At 57.7% G+C, this 16,433-nt stretch overlaps 2 protein-coding genes and 1 non-coding gene across 13 annotated transcripts in view; 1 reads left to right on the forward strand and 2 right to left on the reverse strand.

The window, feature by feature from the left end:
- Positions 1 to 132: 132 nt before the first annotated feature.
- Positions 133 to 15,060, reverse strand: PRRC2A (proline rich coiled-coil 2A). Of its 11 annotated transcripts, XM_023745832.1 has the most exons (32): positions 14,876 to 15,027; positions 14,602 to 14,736; positions 13,059 to 13,233; positions 12,382 to 12,559; positions 11,926 to 12,025; positions 11,759 to 11,831; positions 11,284 to 11,427; positions 10,992 to 11,143; positions 10,726 to 10,805; positions 10,440 to 10,582; positions 9,565 to 9,655; positions 9,226 to 9,457; positions 8,342 to 8,816; positions 7,790 to 7,980; positions 7,321 to 7,609; positions 6,776 to 6,986; positions 4,745 to 6,601; positions 4,132 to 4,409; positions 3,820 to 3,950; positions 3,477 to 3,603; positions 3,296 to 3,381; positions 2,868 to 3,101; positions 2,579 to 2,719; positions 2,391 to 2,462; positions 2,131 to 2,304; positions 1,878 to 1,957; positions 1,490 to 1,697; positions 1,303 to 1,398; positions 960 to 1,166; positions 753 to 847; positions 585 to 675; positions 133 to 457 (listed from the first exon to the last, which is right to left on the reverse strand). In XM_023745832.1, exons 3-32 carry the CDS (start codon positions 13,168 to 13,170, stop codon positions 317 to 319), a joined length of 6,489 nt encoding a protein of 2,162 aa, XP_023601600.1. In that variant the 5' UTR covers positions 13,171 to 13,233; positions 14,602 to 14,736; positions 14,876 to 15,027; the 3' UTR covers positions 133 to 316. The 11 variants fall into 11 exon arrangements, 9 of the variants coding, with proteins under 9 accessions (XP_023601600.1, XP_006104701.1, XP_023601599.1 ...); XM_006104639.3 differs by lacking the exon at positions 14,602 to 14,736 and having other exon boundaries at positions 9,226 to 9,445; positions 14,876 to 15,060; XM_023745831.1 differs by lacking the exon at positions 14,602 to 14,736 and having other exon boundaries at positions 14,876 to 15,032.
- LOC111823630 lies at positions 12,744 to 12,874 on the reverse strand. The gene has a single exon (XR_002826700.1). It is a non-coding gene; the product is annotated as a small nucleolar RNA SNORA38 (small nucleolar RNA).
- NCR3 (natural cytotoxicity triggering receptor 3) overlaps positions 14,085 to 16,433 on the forward strand; it is a 23,979-nt gene continuing 21,630 nt past the window's right edge. Inside the window, exon 1 of the mRNA XM_006104642.3 lies at positions 14,085 to 14,568. The gene's annotated coding sequence lies outside the window, so the exon portion shown is untranslated. The remainder of the gene's footprint in view (positions 14,569 to 16,433) is intronic.

A 16,433-nucleotide genomic window follows, 5' to 3' on the forward strand; every position in this document is an offset into this window, starting at 1 on the left:
GGAGTAACAAACAGATAGTTCCCCGACTGAACCCACTCTACAGATTACTTGGCAGGCACTATGTTGCATAGGACACAAGATCACAAGCAACCAACCTGTCCCCCCTCTCCCCCCCCAATCATTTTGGAAATATTTTTTAAATTCTTTTATTATTATTATTTTTTTTAACAAATGGCCCCAGGGATAGGGGACCAGGAGAGCAGGGAGGAGGGGAAGCGAGGCCCCAGCCCCACAACCCCTCCCACCCACCCCTTTCCCCTTATATATTTATAATCTATATACAAGGCCTGGGGGGGTAGGGGCAAGGGGAACTCCCTCAGCGGGGTGGAGGCAACCTAGGCTCCTTGTCCCCTCGGGACCCAGGCTCTTCTGCCCGTCGGGAAGACCCTTCTCGGGAAGGTGGCCCTGTCCGCTCCCAAGGCTTCGGCATCCAGCGTAGGGCGTCAGGCGGGGAGGCCTGGGGGGCAGGCACATGTGGAAGAGGAAGTAGGGCTCCATTCATACTGGGAGGTCAGGAATGGAAGGGCAGCTTCGGGTGGTAACACGAGAATTCAGATTCGGGGATATGGGGGCTTCTCCCTCACCTGCTGGTGAAGGTCAATGTGCTGGGTGCGGAAGACACCGCTGTAGGTGGAGGGTGTGGCTTTGAGACGGGAACTGAGGCCAGAGAAAGACCTAAAGGAGGAACAGTGTTTAGAGAGAGCCGAAGGCCTTGGGGCTGGGCAGTCTGTATTCCCAGTCCCTTCTCTTGCCTTCCAGCTGGGAGAGTGCATGATGACCCAGGTCCCCCAAGGTTGCTGCTCAGTTTTCGATAATCTTGGAACGGCTTCAGTTCTACTGGGTGAAGCTGAAGGAAAAAAACTCATGAGCCTCCTGTTTCTCAACCCATTCATCTTCAGATAATGAACCCCTACCCCTAACTCTTGGAGTTGCCTAGCACTACAGTTCCTGTACCTTACCTCTGCTCGCCCCAAGCTAGGGGGGAAGGGCCTGGCAGGTGAAGGCAGCACCCGAGGAGCAGGTGGGGGCCGCACAGCCAAACTGGGGGGCTGCAGAGCAGGGCCCACAGGTAACAGAGAAAGGGGGGGTGGGGCAGGAGGCGGCACTGGTGGCAGGGAACCAAAGTTCACCACAGGCAGCTGGGAGTCCATCATGGGTAGAAGCATCTGTAACAAGAAATATGGGTCTGTGTTGGGGGCAGAAAGAAATGTCAGAAAACCTGAGCTAGAGTCAAAACCATTTAAAAAAGCCAGAGGCTAGACAGAAAGAGACTGAAGGGGAAGAGGACAGATAAAAAAGTACCTGCTGGGCAGCCCCCGAGGGGAGGAAGCCACTCTGGCCACCAGGCTGCAGAGGAGTAGAGTAAAAATCTGAGGGGGATGGTAGATCCTGGCGCACCTGTTGGGCAATGGGAAGAAGTATGTCAACTCCCCCAAAGCACTCTCCTCCACCCCTAGCTCCCTAAGCCCAGCACCTGCCCACCTCTTACCTGAAGCAAGGGCGGGTCAGGAAGAGGGCTGGGGCAGAAGGCTGGAGAGTAGAGGAAGGAAGGTGGAGGGTAGAGAACTCCAGCCGGCAACTTCCCCAGCTCCGCTGCTTGCAGTGCTGAGAAATCCAGAAACTGGCCCTTGACAGCCACCCCTGAGAGCAGTGCTGAGGGGGGTGCCGGGCCCGGGGGGAGGTACAGGGGCTGTGACCTGCAAAGACATTGGGGCGACAGGGAAGAAAGGTGTCAGGGAGCCAGAAACATTTACTCCTTTAGTCTGAACACCTCCTGAAGTCCACTAGCCTTTGGTACCTAGAAATGTCTCCCCACTTCCCTCTCCCCTGAAATATGGCTCCATTTCCTTCTGACACCCACAGGCATCTAGTCTTACCTGTAAGGGTGCACTGGTGTCCCAGAGCGGAAGCCTCCACTGTTGGGATGTAACTGAGAGTCTATGGCTCCCCCTGAGACCTACAGAAGAGCAAAGCTGGACTAGCTCCATTTTCTCTGGTCAAGAAAAGCTCACCCACCCCACCACCTACAGTAAAAGCAAGGAGAAAAACGAAACAGCAAAACAAGTTTACAACTGTGCAGACTGGAAAGGCTTTACTGTAACGGGTCACAGGACAGGCAGGCAGGCCTACCTGTGAGCTGGGAGGCCCAGGGCTGCCATAGAAGATCTCAGGGTACAAGCGCTGGCCTGCGGAGCTGGGCTCTGGGCCACAGTGCCCAGGACCCAGGCTCCTGGGTTGTGGCTGTGGCTCAGTGGAGGCAGAAGCACTAGGGAGCAGCTCCCAGTCTCGGGATACAGGAACGGCCTGGGGAGGAGCAGACTTGTCGAGAGGGCTCTCTGGGCCGTCTTCTCCAGAAATGTAAGACCTTTCCACCCACTCTCCCCGCGTACCTCAGTGACTGATGCCGTTAGCTCTTTCTCTGCTTTTAAACTGTCTCCCACCACTAGGCGCAAGTCTGAGTCCTGTGATCATGAGGCAGGGAAGGTTGTCCCGCGATTCAGGTGTCCTCCATGCCCCACCGCCAGTCCTTCCCTTCTCTCCACCCAGCCCAAGAGCCCCAGATCTGGCCCATGCAGACCTTGTCACTGGCGCCAAACTGGCCCGGGGGACCGGGTCGACGGGATGGCCGCAGGGAGCCAGGCTCCGGGCCTCGGTCTGCACGCTGCAGTCGTTCTGTGCCAATGGGACCAGGGGGCAGAGGCTGCTCCCGGGGCAGCTCCTGGGTTGGGGAACACAGTAAAGTGGGGTTGGGGGAAGGAAACAGAAGCCCAAATACGGGAATCCCCAGGACACACAGAAGGGGGAGACAAAGGTAGCTACAGCCGGAGTCCCAGAAACACTCCTCTTACCCATTTTTGGCCTTTTACCTTTCTGTCCCCATCAGGGGGGGCAAGTGGCCGTCTCCTAGGAGGTTCAGAGGGTTCAGAGCCAGGTGGACCCTCACCAGGAACAGCATTCAGGGGTGAGGGGCCTCCAGGCCGCTTGGGGGGCCCCTCTGCTGCCCCCTTGAGTCCTCCATCAGGGGAACTTCGCTGGCTGCAGGGACCTGACGATACCTGAGAATCCCCACTCAGGTCCACCCCACTGTCAGACTGACTCATCTGAGAGGAGTGGAGAAGGAGTTAGTTAAGTAGGGCAGGAAGCATCCCCATCCCTGACTGGTGCCACACACACACACACTGAGGAAAGGAGAAACGATGTGAGGGAACAACCCCAGACCCAACCCAGAGCAGGCGGGGACGCATGGCCAGCGCTGGAGAAACCCACTCAGACACTCCCTCCTGGCCCCACTCACCTCTGTGGCAGCCACGTCCTCAAAAGGACTCAGGGGCTCCATCCAGGGCTCCATGGGGCCAGGCTGGTAACTCTTCCGACTAGTGGCTGGGAAGAGCACCGACAGGAGAGGCGGTGAGGACACTGATGGCCCGTCCGGCTCTCACGGCCCTTCCTGCCGCTCAGTGTTACCGTTTACTCACCAGTATGTAAACGATTCCAGATGTGAGGGCTCAGGGCCTCTGTCCCTGCATCTCTAGACTCTCTGTGAGGGCCTGGGCCCTCGGGTTTGGGGCCCAAGAATCCAGAGCTATGAGGTGGCAAAGATTCCTAAAGGTGAGAAAGGCCAGAGGCAAAACAAGAATGAGCTGGGAACTGGGGAATGCAAAGGACTGGGACAGTGAGGTGTGGGTGAGGAGGGACAGGGACAGGAGGCATGCAGTGACCGAAGCTGAGAATTTGGGGCGAGAACAGGAAAGAATGAAGAAAACGTCAGAGAGCCCTTGGAGCGAACAGTGAAGCACAATCTCAAGCCCCATCCCTCACCTCCTGCAGCAGCTCCGGTTTTCTGGGAGGCCGCTCCCGCCGTTTGGGGGGGAAAGGATTAACCCCGGCAGCATCCTGGGGAGTCCCGCCCACCCCCCTCACCATCGGCCCCGGCTCCTCGAAGTGGAGGTCTGGGGAAAAGGGGAAATCTGTCAGCACCAGCCTCACTGTCACTGCCCCTACTTTCCTCCATCCCAATCCTCCCTCGCCTCAGTGCACACACCAGCATCAGGTCCCCGAGCCAGACCCTTCCCCCTTCGACGCCTGCCTCTGGGGAAGTAGACAGTCCCACCCGTAGCACCTCCAGCTTACCCGAACCGATGCCAATGCCATTGTCGTTGTCCCTCTGAGGGTCATAGAGGGTTGGGGGCCGAGGGGAGGGGCCTTGAGGAGTTAGGGGAGGCCCAGGCTTGGGCCTTGGGTGCCCCCCTGGTGCAGCTGCACTCCCCTGGCGGCTGCTGAGCTGGGCCAGGGCCTGTTGGATGCCAGCAGGGTTGCTGTGGATCACCCGGTCCAGGCGGAAGACAGCAGAACTGCTCGGGGGTGGGGGAGGCAGAGGAAGCCCTGCGGGGCGCTCCTCCGGAGGGCGGCTGAAGAAAACAGACCAGCTCCAGCATTCTCCAACAGTTACCCTTTCCCTCCAGTACCCTCTTCCAGCCTCTTCCCTGTGCAAATGCAGGCGTTTTCAGGCATTTCTAAGGAATTCTGTGTACAGATGTACAGCGTGGACGAGAATGCGGCTGGGGGGGTGTTCCTGACTCTACCCACTGCGTCCCAGCTCCTTCAGGCAGAGAGGACATCCTGGTGCCTTTCTAACAGCCCCAAGTCTCCAAACTCCACCACATCCACCCTTACTTTCCCTCAGGTCTCCTCCCCTCCCTCCATTTCTTAAGCTTAAGAACACATTTAGCCTGTCCCTACCCACCTTCGGTTCTTGGGAGAGGGCCAACTCCTCTTGTCCCCTCGCCCTGGGCCGGTCCTGCCTCCAGGACCCCCTCCAGCTCCTCCTCCGCCGCTGCCTGCCTTGCTGCTGGGGCCTGGGCGCCGGTTCTGCCTCTCCATGCCTGGCCGCTGACTTGAGAAGCTCCGCTTGCTCAGATCCTTGGCTCTCTGGCTCAGGTCTCCACGCGACATGGTGGTAATGCCTGGTCCGGCGCCGCTGGCCCCGCCCCCAGGAGTTCCCACCATTTTGGGGGTCAGCAGTGCTGGTGGAGGAGCCTCCTTGTCCCCTCGGCGCTCACTGGCAAAGTCGCTGCTCTCAGATGCAGTCTCCCACTCCTCATTGGCCTGGTCCGAGTTCTGGTTTGACAGATCAGGAGACTTGGCAGCTGCCCGGCGAGGTGGCGGGGGAACCGCCACTGTTGAGAGGGCCTCCTCCGGTCCGGGTGTGGAGGATGGAAGGGCCGGGGAGGAGCGCCTGCCCTCGGCCCCTCTGGCGGCACTCTCCCGCTCCTGTTTCAGCCTCCGAAAGCGAGGTGGCTTGTCCTGCTGCTGAGCCCTCCCGTGCCGCCTCCTTCGGGGCCGCTCCCCATCTTCCACAGCCATGCTCAGGGTGCTGCCTGCACCGCTGCTTCCTCGGGCCATGGGGGACAGAGGCCCTGGAATGAGCTTCTCTTTCAAAGGCTCCTTACTTGGCAAAGGACCAGCTGGAGGCTTCTTGGGGGCCAGAGACTTGGCTGGAGGGGTCCAGCTTGGGCAAATGGGTGGAGGGGGCCGCCCTCCCCCTCGGCCTCGGCGTGATGGCACCCCTCTGGGAGTGAAGACGCGCCCACCTCGGGCAGTAGAAAAACGGGCTGGGGCTGGTGAAGGAGCTCCTGACGGTGGGGGAGCAAGAGGGACCTGGGTGAGTACACCTTCCTTGGGTGGGGGGGCCTCCTTGTCCGACGGGGCCAGATCACTCTCGTGCGTCTCGCTGCCTGTTTCTGAGCCCCGCTGCCGGCGCCGCTTGGGGATCTCTTCATACTCGGAGCCCTCACTTCGTGTCTCACTGGCAGTGCGGCCTCGGGGAGCAGGTGGGTGACTGGGTCCCCCTGCCCCACCTGCACGCCCGTCATCCCCACGAAACTCTCGGTAACTGCGGAACTCTCGGCTCCGGCCGCCCCGTCCTCGACCCCCGTAGGTCCCCCGGAAACCTCTCCCTCTGGCAAAATACTCGCCTCGGCCCCGCCCACGGCAGGAGGTAGGACCCACTCTTTCATAGGAATAGTCCCTTCGGAGCCTCGGCGCTGGGGAAAGGTTCCCACTAGGAGGTGGAGTCTCCTTGGGGCCCCCCATCTTCCCCTTTGCTGTCTTGAGTGGGTCTGGCTTTGGGACCTTGAGGGTTTCATCCCCCTGTTCGGGGGGCTTGGGAGGCAGCTCCTGGACTTTTGTAGGTGGTGGGGGTTTCTTTATCGGCCCAGCCCGGCGGGGAGGGGCCCCTGGCTCCTCTGGAGGGCCTCCACGCCTACTGCTGCCTGGGCGCGGGCCCCAGCGGGTCTCAGTGCGGCTCTCTCTGCGAGCTGGCGGGGGGCCTTGGCCTCCAACTCCTCGGGGCGGCTTTCGGTTGGCTTCTGGCCCTGTTAGCTGTGGAGTTTCCTCCTTGGGGGTCTCCTTCTTGGGTGGTGAAGCTTGTATCTTGGCTGCCTCGTCATTGCCTGGGGGCCAGGGGAGTGGGCGGGGCCCTGGGGCAGTTGGCTCCTCCGGAGGGAAGCGAGGAAGGGGGGGCCCAGGGGCTCCATTCTCAGGAAACCCGGGATAACTGGCCAGATAGGGTGGCGGGGGAGGCACTGGAGGGGTTTCACTCCTGAAGAGGGAGACAGAAAAGAACATCTCAGGATGAAGACAACTGGAACTGGGTGGGGAAACAGAACACTTCATCTGAACCCAGACACTCCTGCCATGTTTATCCCCAGCACCTTTCCTCCTAGCCTAGGTCCTTCCACCAGGAACTCACCCATTACACTCACTGCTCACTCACCTCATCCCCTTGTCGTCCTCATCGGCAGCCTGTCGCAGCGGTGAGGTAAGCGGGCGAGGGTCAGCAGGTGTGGTGGTGAAGACATCTCCTACCCAGGCCAACTTTGCATCCACTGGTGGGGTGCCCCGATCCCGTAAGAGGGGGCCTGCATGGCGCTCAAATGGCTCTGAGCTTGAGCCTCCACTGTCTGAGCGCTCCCGGGGAACGAGGCCTGAGGAAACGAAAACCCTTTCTCATGTGACAGGCTCTCCAGCCCAAAAGGCATCTCCCCCGTCAACATCAGCTCCTCGACTGCCCACTCCCAGGAAGACTGGGCCTGGCCTGCTCTCCTGAAGCAGGGGACCCACTCAGCTTCCCTGTAAATCCATCAATCAGTCACAGTAAATCCTGGCCAAGGAAACACCACTGTTTCTTACTTCCCCAAGCCCATCCTTGTCCCAAAGGGCTCCCTCAGCAGTGCTAAGACCATGTCTGCCCTCTTCACTGGGGGCCTTTAACCCACAGCAAGATGCGGTACCCACATCCCAGGACTGAAGGCCTCTTACCAGAGGGATGCACACCAGGAGGGTAGAAGTCCAGAGGGGGTCGGCCCTGGAGGAGCCGGGGGTCCACATAAGGAGGAATCATCATCCAGCGGGGATCAAAGTTCATTGGAGGCATGGGTGGGGGCCGACCCAGAGCACCTGGGTACAGGGCCTTGGGAGGTGGAGCCTGTGGAGCTGGCACAGCCCCTATGGTCACAGGCTGTGGTGGTGATGGGGGTACTGGGGCAGGGGGGGTGGAGCCCTGTTGATGCTGCTGCCACTGCTGTTGTTGCTGCTTTAAGAGCTGCTCCTGGAGAGGACAAGAGAGGCATCAAGGCTCCCGCCCAGACAGAAAAGGAACTGGTATGAAAACAAATGTGACATATACCTGAACCAGAACTGGTAGAGGGACCCAGAGGGAACTAAAAGGTAGTGTAAACATTGGAGCTAGACAGAAAAGCAGCCCTTAAGAGAAGTAACTTGATCTCACCTGCTGCTGTCGCTGGAAACGAGGAGGTAACGACTTCTGATATTTGGGGTAGCCCAAGCCCTGACTGGGGGGCTGCCGGGTGGGACCAACCCCATCACCCTTGGGTTCCACTTTTGGGGCTGGAGGTGTGGCAGGAGAAGGAACCTCTTCTGGTGGTTCAGGACCCTCTTTTGAGGGTAGTTGGGGTTCCACTGCATTGGTGAAAAAACACTGATCAGAGTGGTCTAGCCCATCACAGACATTCCACGAACACCCCCACAACCTAAGCTCTCACCTCTAGTTCCCTCCCTCTCTCAAGGCAAGTCCTTCCCATGTATAACATGACCTCCCCAGAGCCAATGGTCTGGTGGGATTACTATCCCGTGAAACCAACAAACTAAGGCGGTAGAGTCTTTCTACTGTTAAGGAATTCAGGTAGCAAAACCTCCCCCTCACCCAGACAATCCAAAAGCCCAAACAACTGTCTTCTATTTCACTTCCTCCCTACACACAGCTTTGACCCAAGCAGAGGAGAGATCTGCCACCTGGTAGCACCTATCCCCATCTCCATACCTGGGCTGGCTTCGAAGCTGCCACTGCTGGTGCTACTGGTACTGCCACCACCACTCACCAGGACAGGAGACGGAGCCACACCTGCAGTGGGGGTGGCCTGGGCAGGAGGAGCCTGTGCCGGCTCTTCCAGTGCTTTTTCTGGTGTTGGGGCTGGTGCTGGTGAAGGAGCTGAAGGTGTGGGGAGTTCTTTGGGGACAGCAGGTGGTGGCGCTGGGGCAGGAGGGGCGGCAGGTGGGGCAGCAGGCTCTGCTTTGAGCCGCTTGTCAGGTGCCCCAAACTTCTCATCAAGTCGCTTGAGCTTCTCCGCACAGGCTGCCCGACGTTCCTCCTGCATGCGGCGCTCCTCCTCTTCTCGCCGCCGCCGGGCTCGCTCCACGGCCAGGGAGATCTCAGATGAAGACTGCTTTCGCCGCTGCCGCCACGCCTCATCCTCATCCTCAGGTGCTGGGGGCTTGCAGGGCGGGCCCCCACGATCCTGTCAATGGACAGACCCAGCGGGGCCAGAGGTGTCAGTCATTATGTTTCTTATGGACTCTTCTGCAGACTGACCCACTGTCTATAGCTGTAGGTGCCAGGACCAGACCTTGGTTGATGTCCTCTGAGTAGGGACAAACTCACCATCCTAATCTTTTTGTTTCTTTTTTCCTTTCAGAGGTCCATACACACACCCAGGCCTCCTGATTCTTACTCTCTAGCCCCCCCCCCGATTCACCCAGATTCCAACACAAAAGCTCCAAATCTTGTCAGAGATTCTCCCAAGCTCTCCACTTCCTGCAGCCCATTTTGACCCGCCCTCCAGCTTCCTCAATTACTGCTCCTTCAATCATGCAGCTGACACTATCAGCCACAACTGACCCTCTCAAACGCGCATTGTAGACACTCACTGGGTAATCGCCAGGAGGGCCCCAGTTCCCAGTGGGGCCCCGGTGCGGTGCGGGGGGTGGGGGAGGCTTCGGGGCAGGAGGCCCCGACTCTGTCTCTGGAGGCCGAGTGGTCTCTGCCCAGGCCGTCTTGGGAGGGGGCGGCTCACTGCCAGCGGAGTTGCCCTTTCTGCCATCTGCTTCCGGGGGCCGTTCCTCCCCAGCAGTTGCCTGGGACTCTTTGCTGTGAGCAGACCAACAGTGGATTTAAAATCAGCTGCGACCCAGCTCCTTTAAGGGTGTACTAGTCTGAGAAACGGAGCCCCGCCCCACCCCTCCCCTCCCCAGAGGGCCTTAACTCACTGGCCCTCAGCTCCCTCCTCATCGGAGTCTCGTCCGTCCTCCTCATCACTGAACTTGAGCTTTTCAGTGTAGTCAACCTCCTCGTGAGCCCCTGGGGGGAAATGTGAAGAGCAGTAACTCCACTACTCTGCTTTCCAATCTCAGGGAGCTTCTGGGACAGAGGCAGTGGTCTGGAGCTATACGATGACTTGCACCACCAATGCCACCCCTCTCTCTGAAGTCTGGACCCACTGGAGTCTTGTCCTTCTCAATCCTTACAGTTCATCTCCAGGACTTGGCTTTCCTGCACATTATCTCCCCTACCCATCAGTGTATTTTTTCCTTATCAGATCTTGCCTTTTAAGACCAAAATTCTTTTTTTTTTTAAATATATTTTTTATTGATTTTTTACAGAGAGGAAGAGAGAGTTAGAAACATTGATGAGAGAGAAACATCGATCAGCTGCCTCCTGCACATCTCCTACTGGGGATGTGCCCGCAACCCAGGTACATGCCCTTGACCGGAATCGAACCTGGGACCTTTCAGTCCACAGGCCGAGGCTCTATCCACTGAGCCAAACCGGTTTCGGCAAGACCAAAATTCTTGATCCTTAATATTCATTTACCTGACCCTGGCCAGTGTGCTCAATGGTCAGAGTGTTGGCCCGCACACTGAAGGATCCTGGTTTCGATTCTCAAAGGCACATACCACAGTTGCAGGTTTACTCCCCACCCCCGAGTTGGGTGAGTGGGGGAGGCAACCAGTCAATGTCTCTCTCACATAGATGTCTCTCTTTCCCTTCTCTCCTTCTTTCTCTCCCTTCCACTCTCTGAAAAGCAATGGAAAAGAAAAAATCCTCGGGTGAGGATGAACACACACACACAAAATTAACTTGCCTGCCCAACCATCATCGTTCTCCTGGTCCAGCTGGTCAAACTCTTTGAGATTATCCTCTTTAAGAATGGAGGGCCGACCCATAGGCTCCATAAGGCGCATTGGCGGCCCTGAGCCCCGGGGGCCTACCACACGGGGAAAACGGCTGTGTATGAAAAAGCAAATGGAAGAGAAGGTAAAAGATAGCCCAGTGTATATAAGACAGCCTCCTGGCTAGAAAATCATCACTCCACCAACAGGCTCCCCCGTCCCCAGTCACAAACCCAGACCTGACCTGGCATTACTCACCTGGGCCCGTCAGGGGTGGGGTATCGGTAAGGCCCCTGGGGTCCATAGGGTGGAGGGAATGGGAGATACGGGGGATACATCTGCAAAAGGGCCCAAAAGCAACTGCTCAGAGGGATGGTCAAAGAGCCTGCCAGCTCCCTAAACCTACCTTCTCCCCATTCCCACTCTATATCATAGGCCCCTGCTTTCCAGCTGTACCCTCCAGAGAGTAAATCCCAACTTCTATCTTCCAGTGCAACCACGCCAAACAAGACATCCCAACTCACGAAGGGCGGCATCATTCCTCGGTAGGGAGGGAACTGGGGTGGGCCGGAAGGCTGCAGTCCCCCCCGGGGATCATGGCCGTGATGAAGTTTGGAGTCCAGGCCCTCCAGCTCATCAGGGCCACGCCCACCTCCGTCCCTCCAAGTTGTAGAATCTGGATTTTGGAAAAGGCAGAGAGCGAACAGGGCTGAAAATGACGAGACGCACTAGCTCCGAGGTAGAATAAGGTAATATCCCAGCCCAAAGGTAAGCCCTCACGTACCCACAGCCCCCTCCCAAATGGCAGCCACTCACTCTGGGGGCGGAGGCTTGGTCCGGGCCCAGACGACTGTTCGGCAGACTCCCTTTCCTTGGCAGCCTTGTCCTGGTCGCCAGCCGCCTGCAGGGTCGGAAATTCCTCTCGAGAGAATCGTGACAGTAGGCTTGATGCCCTTCCACCTGTTGAGGTTGGAAAGCAGAACAGGATACAGAAGTACATTTACTGAAGATGCCCCACTAAAGGGGAAGGTTCCGATAGGTACCAGGTCACCAGCTTCCTGCCTTCCAGCCCACCCTCTGCATTAGGTGCCTATTCCCTAAGAAACACGGTCAGTTCTTGGGTGCCCTCCTCACCCTCATACAAGACTGACACAACTTGCTCATGTGCGCCACGGAACTGAGGGCGGGCCCCACATGGAGCCAAACAGGAGTGAGGACACTGCACTGAAGGTGCGGGCAGGGCTCCTGCCTACCAGTGCCCAGAGCCAGCTCCCCAACTGCCCGCACTCACCATCTCCATGTGCTCCATGGGTGACGCTGGTTTGTGCCCAGGACTTTACCCCGCTTGGAACCGAAGGAGTGTTCTGGAGAAGCAGAGAAAAGAAACGGTGACGTAGGTGGGGAGCTACAAGCCATTCTTGCTCCTACCCCTTCAATAACATCCGGTGCTTCAGATACCTCGGGGGCTGCTGGGGGTCGTTTCGGCTGGTTCGAGGCAGGCGTCTGTGAAGCCGGCAGTGGCTGCGATTCCGGCGGCTGAGCGGTTGACGCATCGGAACTGAGGGGATGGAAGGAGGGAAGGTTACCCAGAGCCTGAGGTGCCTTCCTTACTCCTCCCGCTGGAGGAGGATAGGAATGGAATGCAGGCCCCTCTGCTATTAGTTGCACACATTAGGACAAAATACTAGAACCATGGCACCCGCACAGGCTGTCACCGTTTCTGCTTGCTGTTTCCCTCAGACAGAAAGCTAAAGTCCCATTCCTTAGGCATCGAACAGGAGTCCCGGGAAAGAGGCAGGAGAGGGGCTTCCCTCTTTGATTCTGGCTATGTGGCTGGGCTAGACCAAGCCCAGTTCATCCCGAAGTTCAACATAAAAATACTTATCACTCTAGGTCTCCCAAGCCTCTCTCTACCTCTTGGGGTCGGACTGCTCCTGTTTGCTTGCCCATCCTGTTCCGTCTTTCGGCACTAGTGAGACATTGGGGTCATTGCCTTTATTCTCGGCTTTCAGGCTTGGAAGGTTGGCTGGGGGTGGCATACGCCGGGCAATGGCAACTTTCCCAAGACTCTGCAGGCCATGGCGAGGGGCAACTGGAGAAAAGGAGAGAGGGTGAAGAATGCTTCACATGGGAGATCTGACGGTGTCCTACTCTGTGTACCACTAAGATATCCTCCATGCCTTACTACCAAACTTCTCTTAGAAACCACCCCTTCCTGTGCCCTCAGCAATCTCTGAAATCCTATGGGCAGGCCGAGAGGCATTCCATCCAAGGCTCTATGTGGGATGGTTGATCTTGAGCCTGCAGGGAGCAAGCTGGCTCCAGACTTCTCCAAGTCCACATTGCTTTGCCTCCAGTTCTTACGTGTCCAAAGACAGGGAACCACAGACACGCCTTTGTAGGAGGGTGATTGGTGTTTACTCCAAGCCCAATGTCCTCTATGGAATCCAAGATGAAGTTGGGGAGTCTCTAGTGTTCCTCTAGTTTTTTGACAAATTGTATTGTAGCCATTTCCCTTCCAAGTGCTCTAAAGTGCGTGCCCATTCATGCCCAGCCTCCAATAATTAGAAGCATTTTTGCAGGACCCTCACCAGCGGGTTTCTGGATCTCTAAGGACTTGCCCTTGTACGTATCAAACAGGTTGAGCGAGGAATACTTCTTTCCATCCTTCCCCTTGGCAGTCGGCCCCGAGCGATCGGACATTGCGCTGGAAGCTCATTGAGTACGATGGGTCCTACAGGCACCTCCCCCAAAACGTGCCGGAGCCTGTGGGCCAAACACCAAGTGTTTCATTTTTTGCTCCCTTTACAGACTTCAGTAGCTCTTTCCTTCTCACTAGGAGCCCAGGTCCGTGGCCCTCTGGTGTCTCTTCCTTCAGCCTATTCAAACTCTCCAGTCCCTTCAAGGCAACCACAGAGCCCAAACACCATGTTCCCTCTCACCTCCTGCCAAGAAAATCCAAGTAAAAGTCTAGTAGCCTCCTAGGATAAACTCTCCCTCCTGTGCCAGTCTATAAAGGGCAGCAGCCTCTTCACAACCCCCACGAGCAATAATCTCTTCACCAAAAGAATTTCTAAGACCTGAAATAAAACAGGGCACGTCCAAGCCCCAGAGAAAACCAGAGGCGTCCGGCTCCATCATGCAAGGACAGAGCTTTAGAGCCCGACTTAGTCAGCACCCCAACTGCTTCCCAGCACCTCACCCCCACCTGGGGAGGCGAGCAGCAAGGTCTGCCAGGAGTCTGAGGACTCCAGGCGCTGGCTCTGCGGACGGAGGCCAGCGCCAGAGAATTCCCGAGGGACGGGGCTCCACACACCACAAAGGCACAGGCCCAGCCGCGAGAAGGCCCGTCCCAGTCCGCAGGTGCCCCGGGCGTCCTGGCTGACCGACGAGGACGAGGCCGTGAGAAAAACCCAGCGTTACGGAGCCACTTCACCAACACCCTGTGACCACGAGGCCGCGGCCAGAGCTAACTGCACCTCCTCCCTCAGTGAGACAGGCCGCCAGCAGCCATGTCTCTCCCTGGCGCCCCGCTCCCAGCAGGCCGAGCCCCGCAGGCCGGGCGTGTGGAGGGAGCAGCCCGTTTACCGGGGATGGCGGAAAGGGCAGAGACGGAGGTGGGGCGGGCGGTGCGCACGGGAGCTGGACGGGGAGTCAGGGCAGGTTAGGGGAGAGGATGGGGACTGCTGTGTAGGTGTCTGAGGAGGCCCATCTCTGAGAATAAAGCCATGGAGGAAAAGGGGATAGAAGAATCGTGGAGAGACTAAGGCTGAAATGAAAGCATGCACATGAAAGCAGGCGGGAACCAACACGTAAGCAGCAGCGGCAGGGAAAGGTGCAGGGCCAGGTTTCGGGGGCCGGGTCGAGAGCAGGGCGAAGGGGTGTTGGGGAGCAGATGGGGCCGGGAATGGAAACGGAGGGGAGACGGGAACGGGAGCGGAGCCGCGGGAGCAGAGCCGGCTGCAGAGCGGGAGCGACTCGACGCCAAGAGGGGCGTCACGGCGGGGGCCCCAGCGCTGGGCGATGGCACGGGAAGGAGACTCTCCAACAGGACGCCGGGCGTGGCCCACCTCGGAGCGGCGGCGAAGGGGACCGAGAGGGGTGAGAGCCGCACGGCGGAGGGTGGGGAGTTACCGGTCCAGGAGAGGGGGTCGCCCCATTAAGTCAAGAAGGCGGGTGGTAGGGGCAGGCTATAGCCCTGAGCGAGGGGCTGGAAGTGCCGGTCCCAAGGAGGTGGTATCGGAGGGGGAGGGGCAAGGCAGGTCCCGGCTGTAGGAGGACAAAATGGCGGCGGCTAATGGCAGCTTGTCCTCCCCCCTCCCCCAGGCCCGCCACCGCCGCCGCTGCCACTGCCCCCACCGCTCCCGCGCTGGAAAAGGGCGTCAGCACTCAGCTCGCCCAGACTCACCTGGCCGGGTGCGCGGGGATCCGGGACCGGAGCCCAGGGGCTCCCCGGGGTGGGATGGCGGTGGGGCGGGGGCGGATGGCGGCGGATGGCGCCGGGTACGGCTCCTCCCGTCTCCCTCGCTCCCTCCGCGGCAGGGCTCCGACTAACGGCCCATCCGGGCAACCGCCGCCCCCGGGAGCGCCCCCCCACTCCCGCCTCCTTCCGCGCCTAGACACGCCTCTTAATTTGCATAAGGGGCGGAGCGCGTTCTACTCTATCCCTCATTACTTCCAGGGCTGCTCTTATTAAAAAAAAAAAAAAGGCGGGGCGTGAGGAGCAGGCGTAGTTATTTGCATAAAAAGGAGGGACTTACAGGCGCCTGGACACCGATTGGCTGAAGAGGCGGACCTGCGTCGGCCGTTGAGACGTGGGGCGGGGATGTGGCCCCGGCGGTTGGGGCTCAGAATTTGCACGGGGGGAGGAAGAGGCGGTGCGTGCGTCGTGTGTTCGTGGAAAGATGGGAGCGGAGAAACGTAGGGACGCCGACCGTGGAAGGAAAAGATGCAAGCCCCTCGTGCTTCCAGCAGAGGAGAGGAGCGGGAGGACGGGCGGAGGGGATCAGCTGCTGAGGGCGGAGCATACGTAACCGGGGAAGAGTTTCAACTCACGCATTCTTTCGCGAGACGTGAAAGAGTCAGAGGGGCGGGGCCTTTCATTTATTAAATCATGTAATGCAAATGAGATGGGTAGACAGGCCAATCGAAGGGTCCTGGGGAGTGTATCAGGTGCCTGGCGCCTCACGGGCAATCTTTAGGTAGTTCTGTTTATTTGCATAATATATGCAAATCATTTGAACAAAGATAGGCTAGGAATGACCTATTCATCAAAATATTGGCAATCAGTGACAAGACGGACATTTAGTTTTATAACCTTTAATTTTCAAGATGTTTGTATATCTGATATTGTTGGTAATTTGCTTTCTCTTCACAATGGGTTTCATTCTACAAAATGCAATGCTTTTCCCTCCTTTGTATCCTTTTACTGTCCTATTTATTACTGTGTACCAATCAGACCTACTACCCCTTCACCAAATCATTCTAAAACTATGTTTTGAAGGCACCAGAGATATGTACAGAATATTTTAGAAGCAGGGGAATAAAATCAGACCTTGCCTGGGGTGGGGGGGAGGGATTCTGAAATGCTTCTAGAAAAACGTGACTCTTACTAAGAGATACGAAGAAATAAGATTTAGCCAGGTTTGAGAAATAAGACTGGCCAGGGTGCACATCTCAGGCCCAGTGAACTGATGAGTGGAGACATGGTTTGGGGACCTGTGCCTAAGCTGGTGTGGCTAAATTAAGGGACTACAATTATGGAAAATGAGAGCAGAAAAATTAGCAAGAATCGGATAAAAATACTATCTTGAGGCTCATTAAGATAGCTGAGATGACTTAAGTCCTCAAACTTTCTTAGTGATTCTCCTGTCCCCTCTCCCTTGTCAGCTACAACAGTAAAATTTCTTGGAAGAGCCATTCATACTCACTCTCCAATTTCTCTCCTCTCATTCCCCCCCCCCCCC

This window comes from Myotis lucifugus, unplaced genomic scaffold, assembly GCF_000147115.1.
Source record: "Myotis lucifugus unplaced genomic scaffold, Myoluc2.0 scaffold_585, whole genome shotgun sequence".
Lineage (NCBI taxonomy): Eukaryota > Metazoa > Chordata > Mammalia > Chiroptera > Vespertilionidae > Myotis > Myotis lucifugus.

Excerpts from the sequence above, each read along its gene's own strand:
- PRRC2A (XM_023745831.1), bottom strand. The coding sequence starts at position 13,170 with ATGTCCGATCGCTCGGGGCCGACTGCCAAGGGGAAGGATGGAAAGAAG. Across the intron at positions 8,817-9,225 it reads GCCCTCCTGGCGATTACCCA|GATCGTGGGGGCCCGCCCTG; the intron begins GTGAGTGTCTAC and ends GTCCATTGACAG. Across the intron at positions 458-584 it reads ACATTGACCTTCACCAGCAG|GCCTCCCCGCCTGACGCCCT; the intron begins GTGAGGGAGAAG and ends CCTGCCCCCCAG.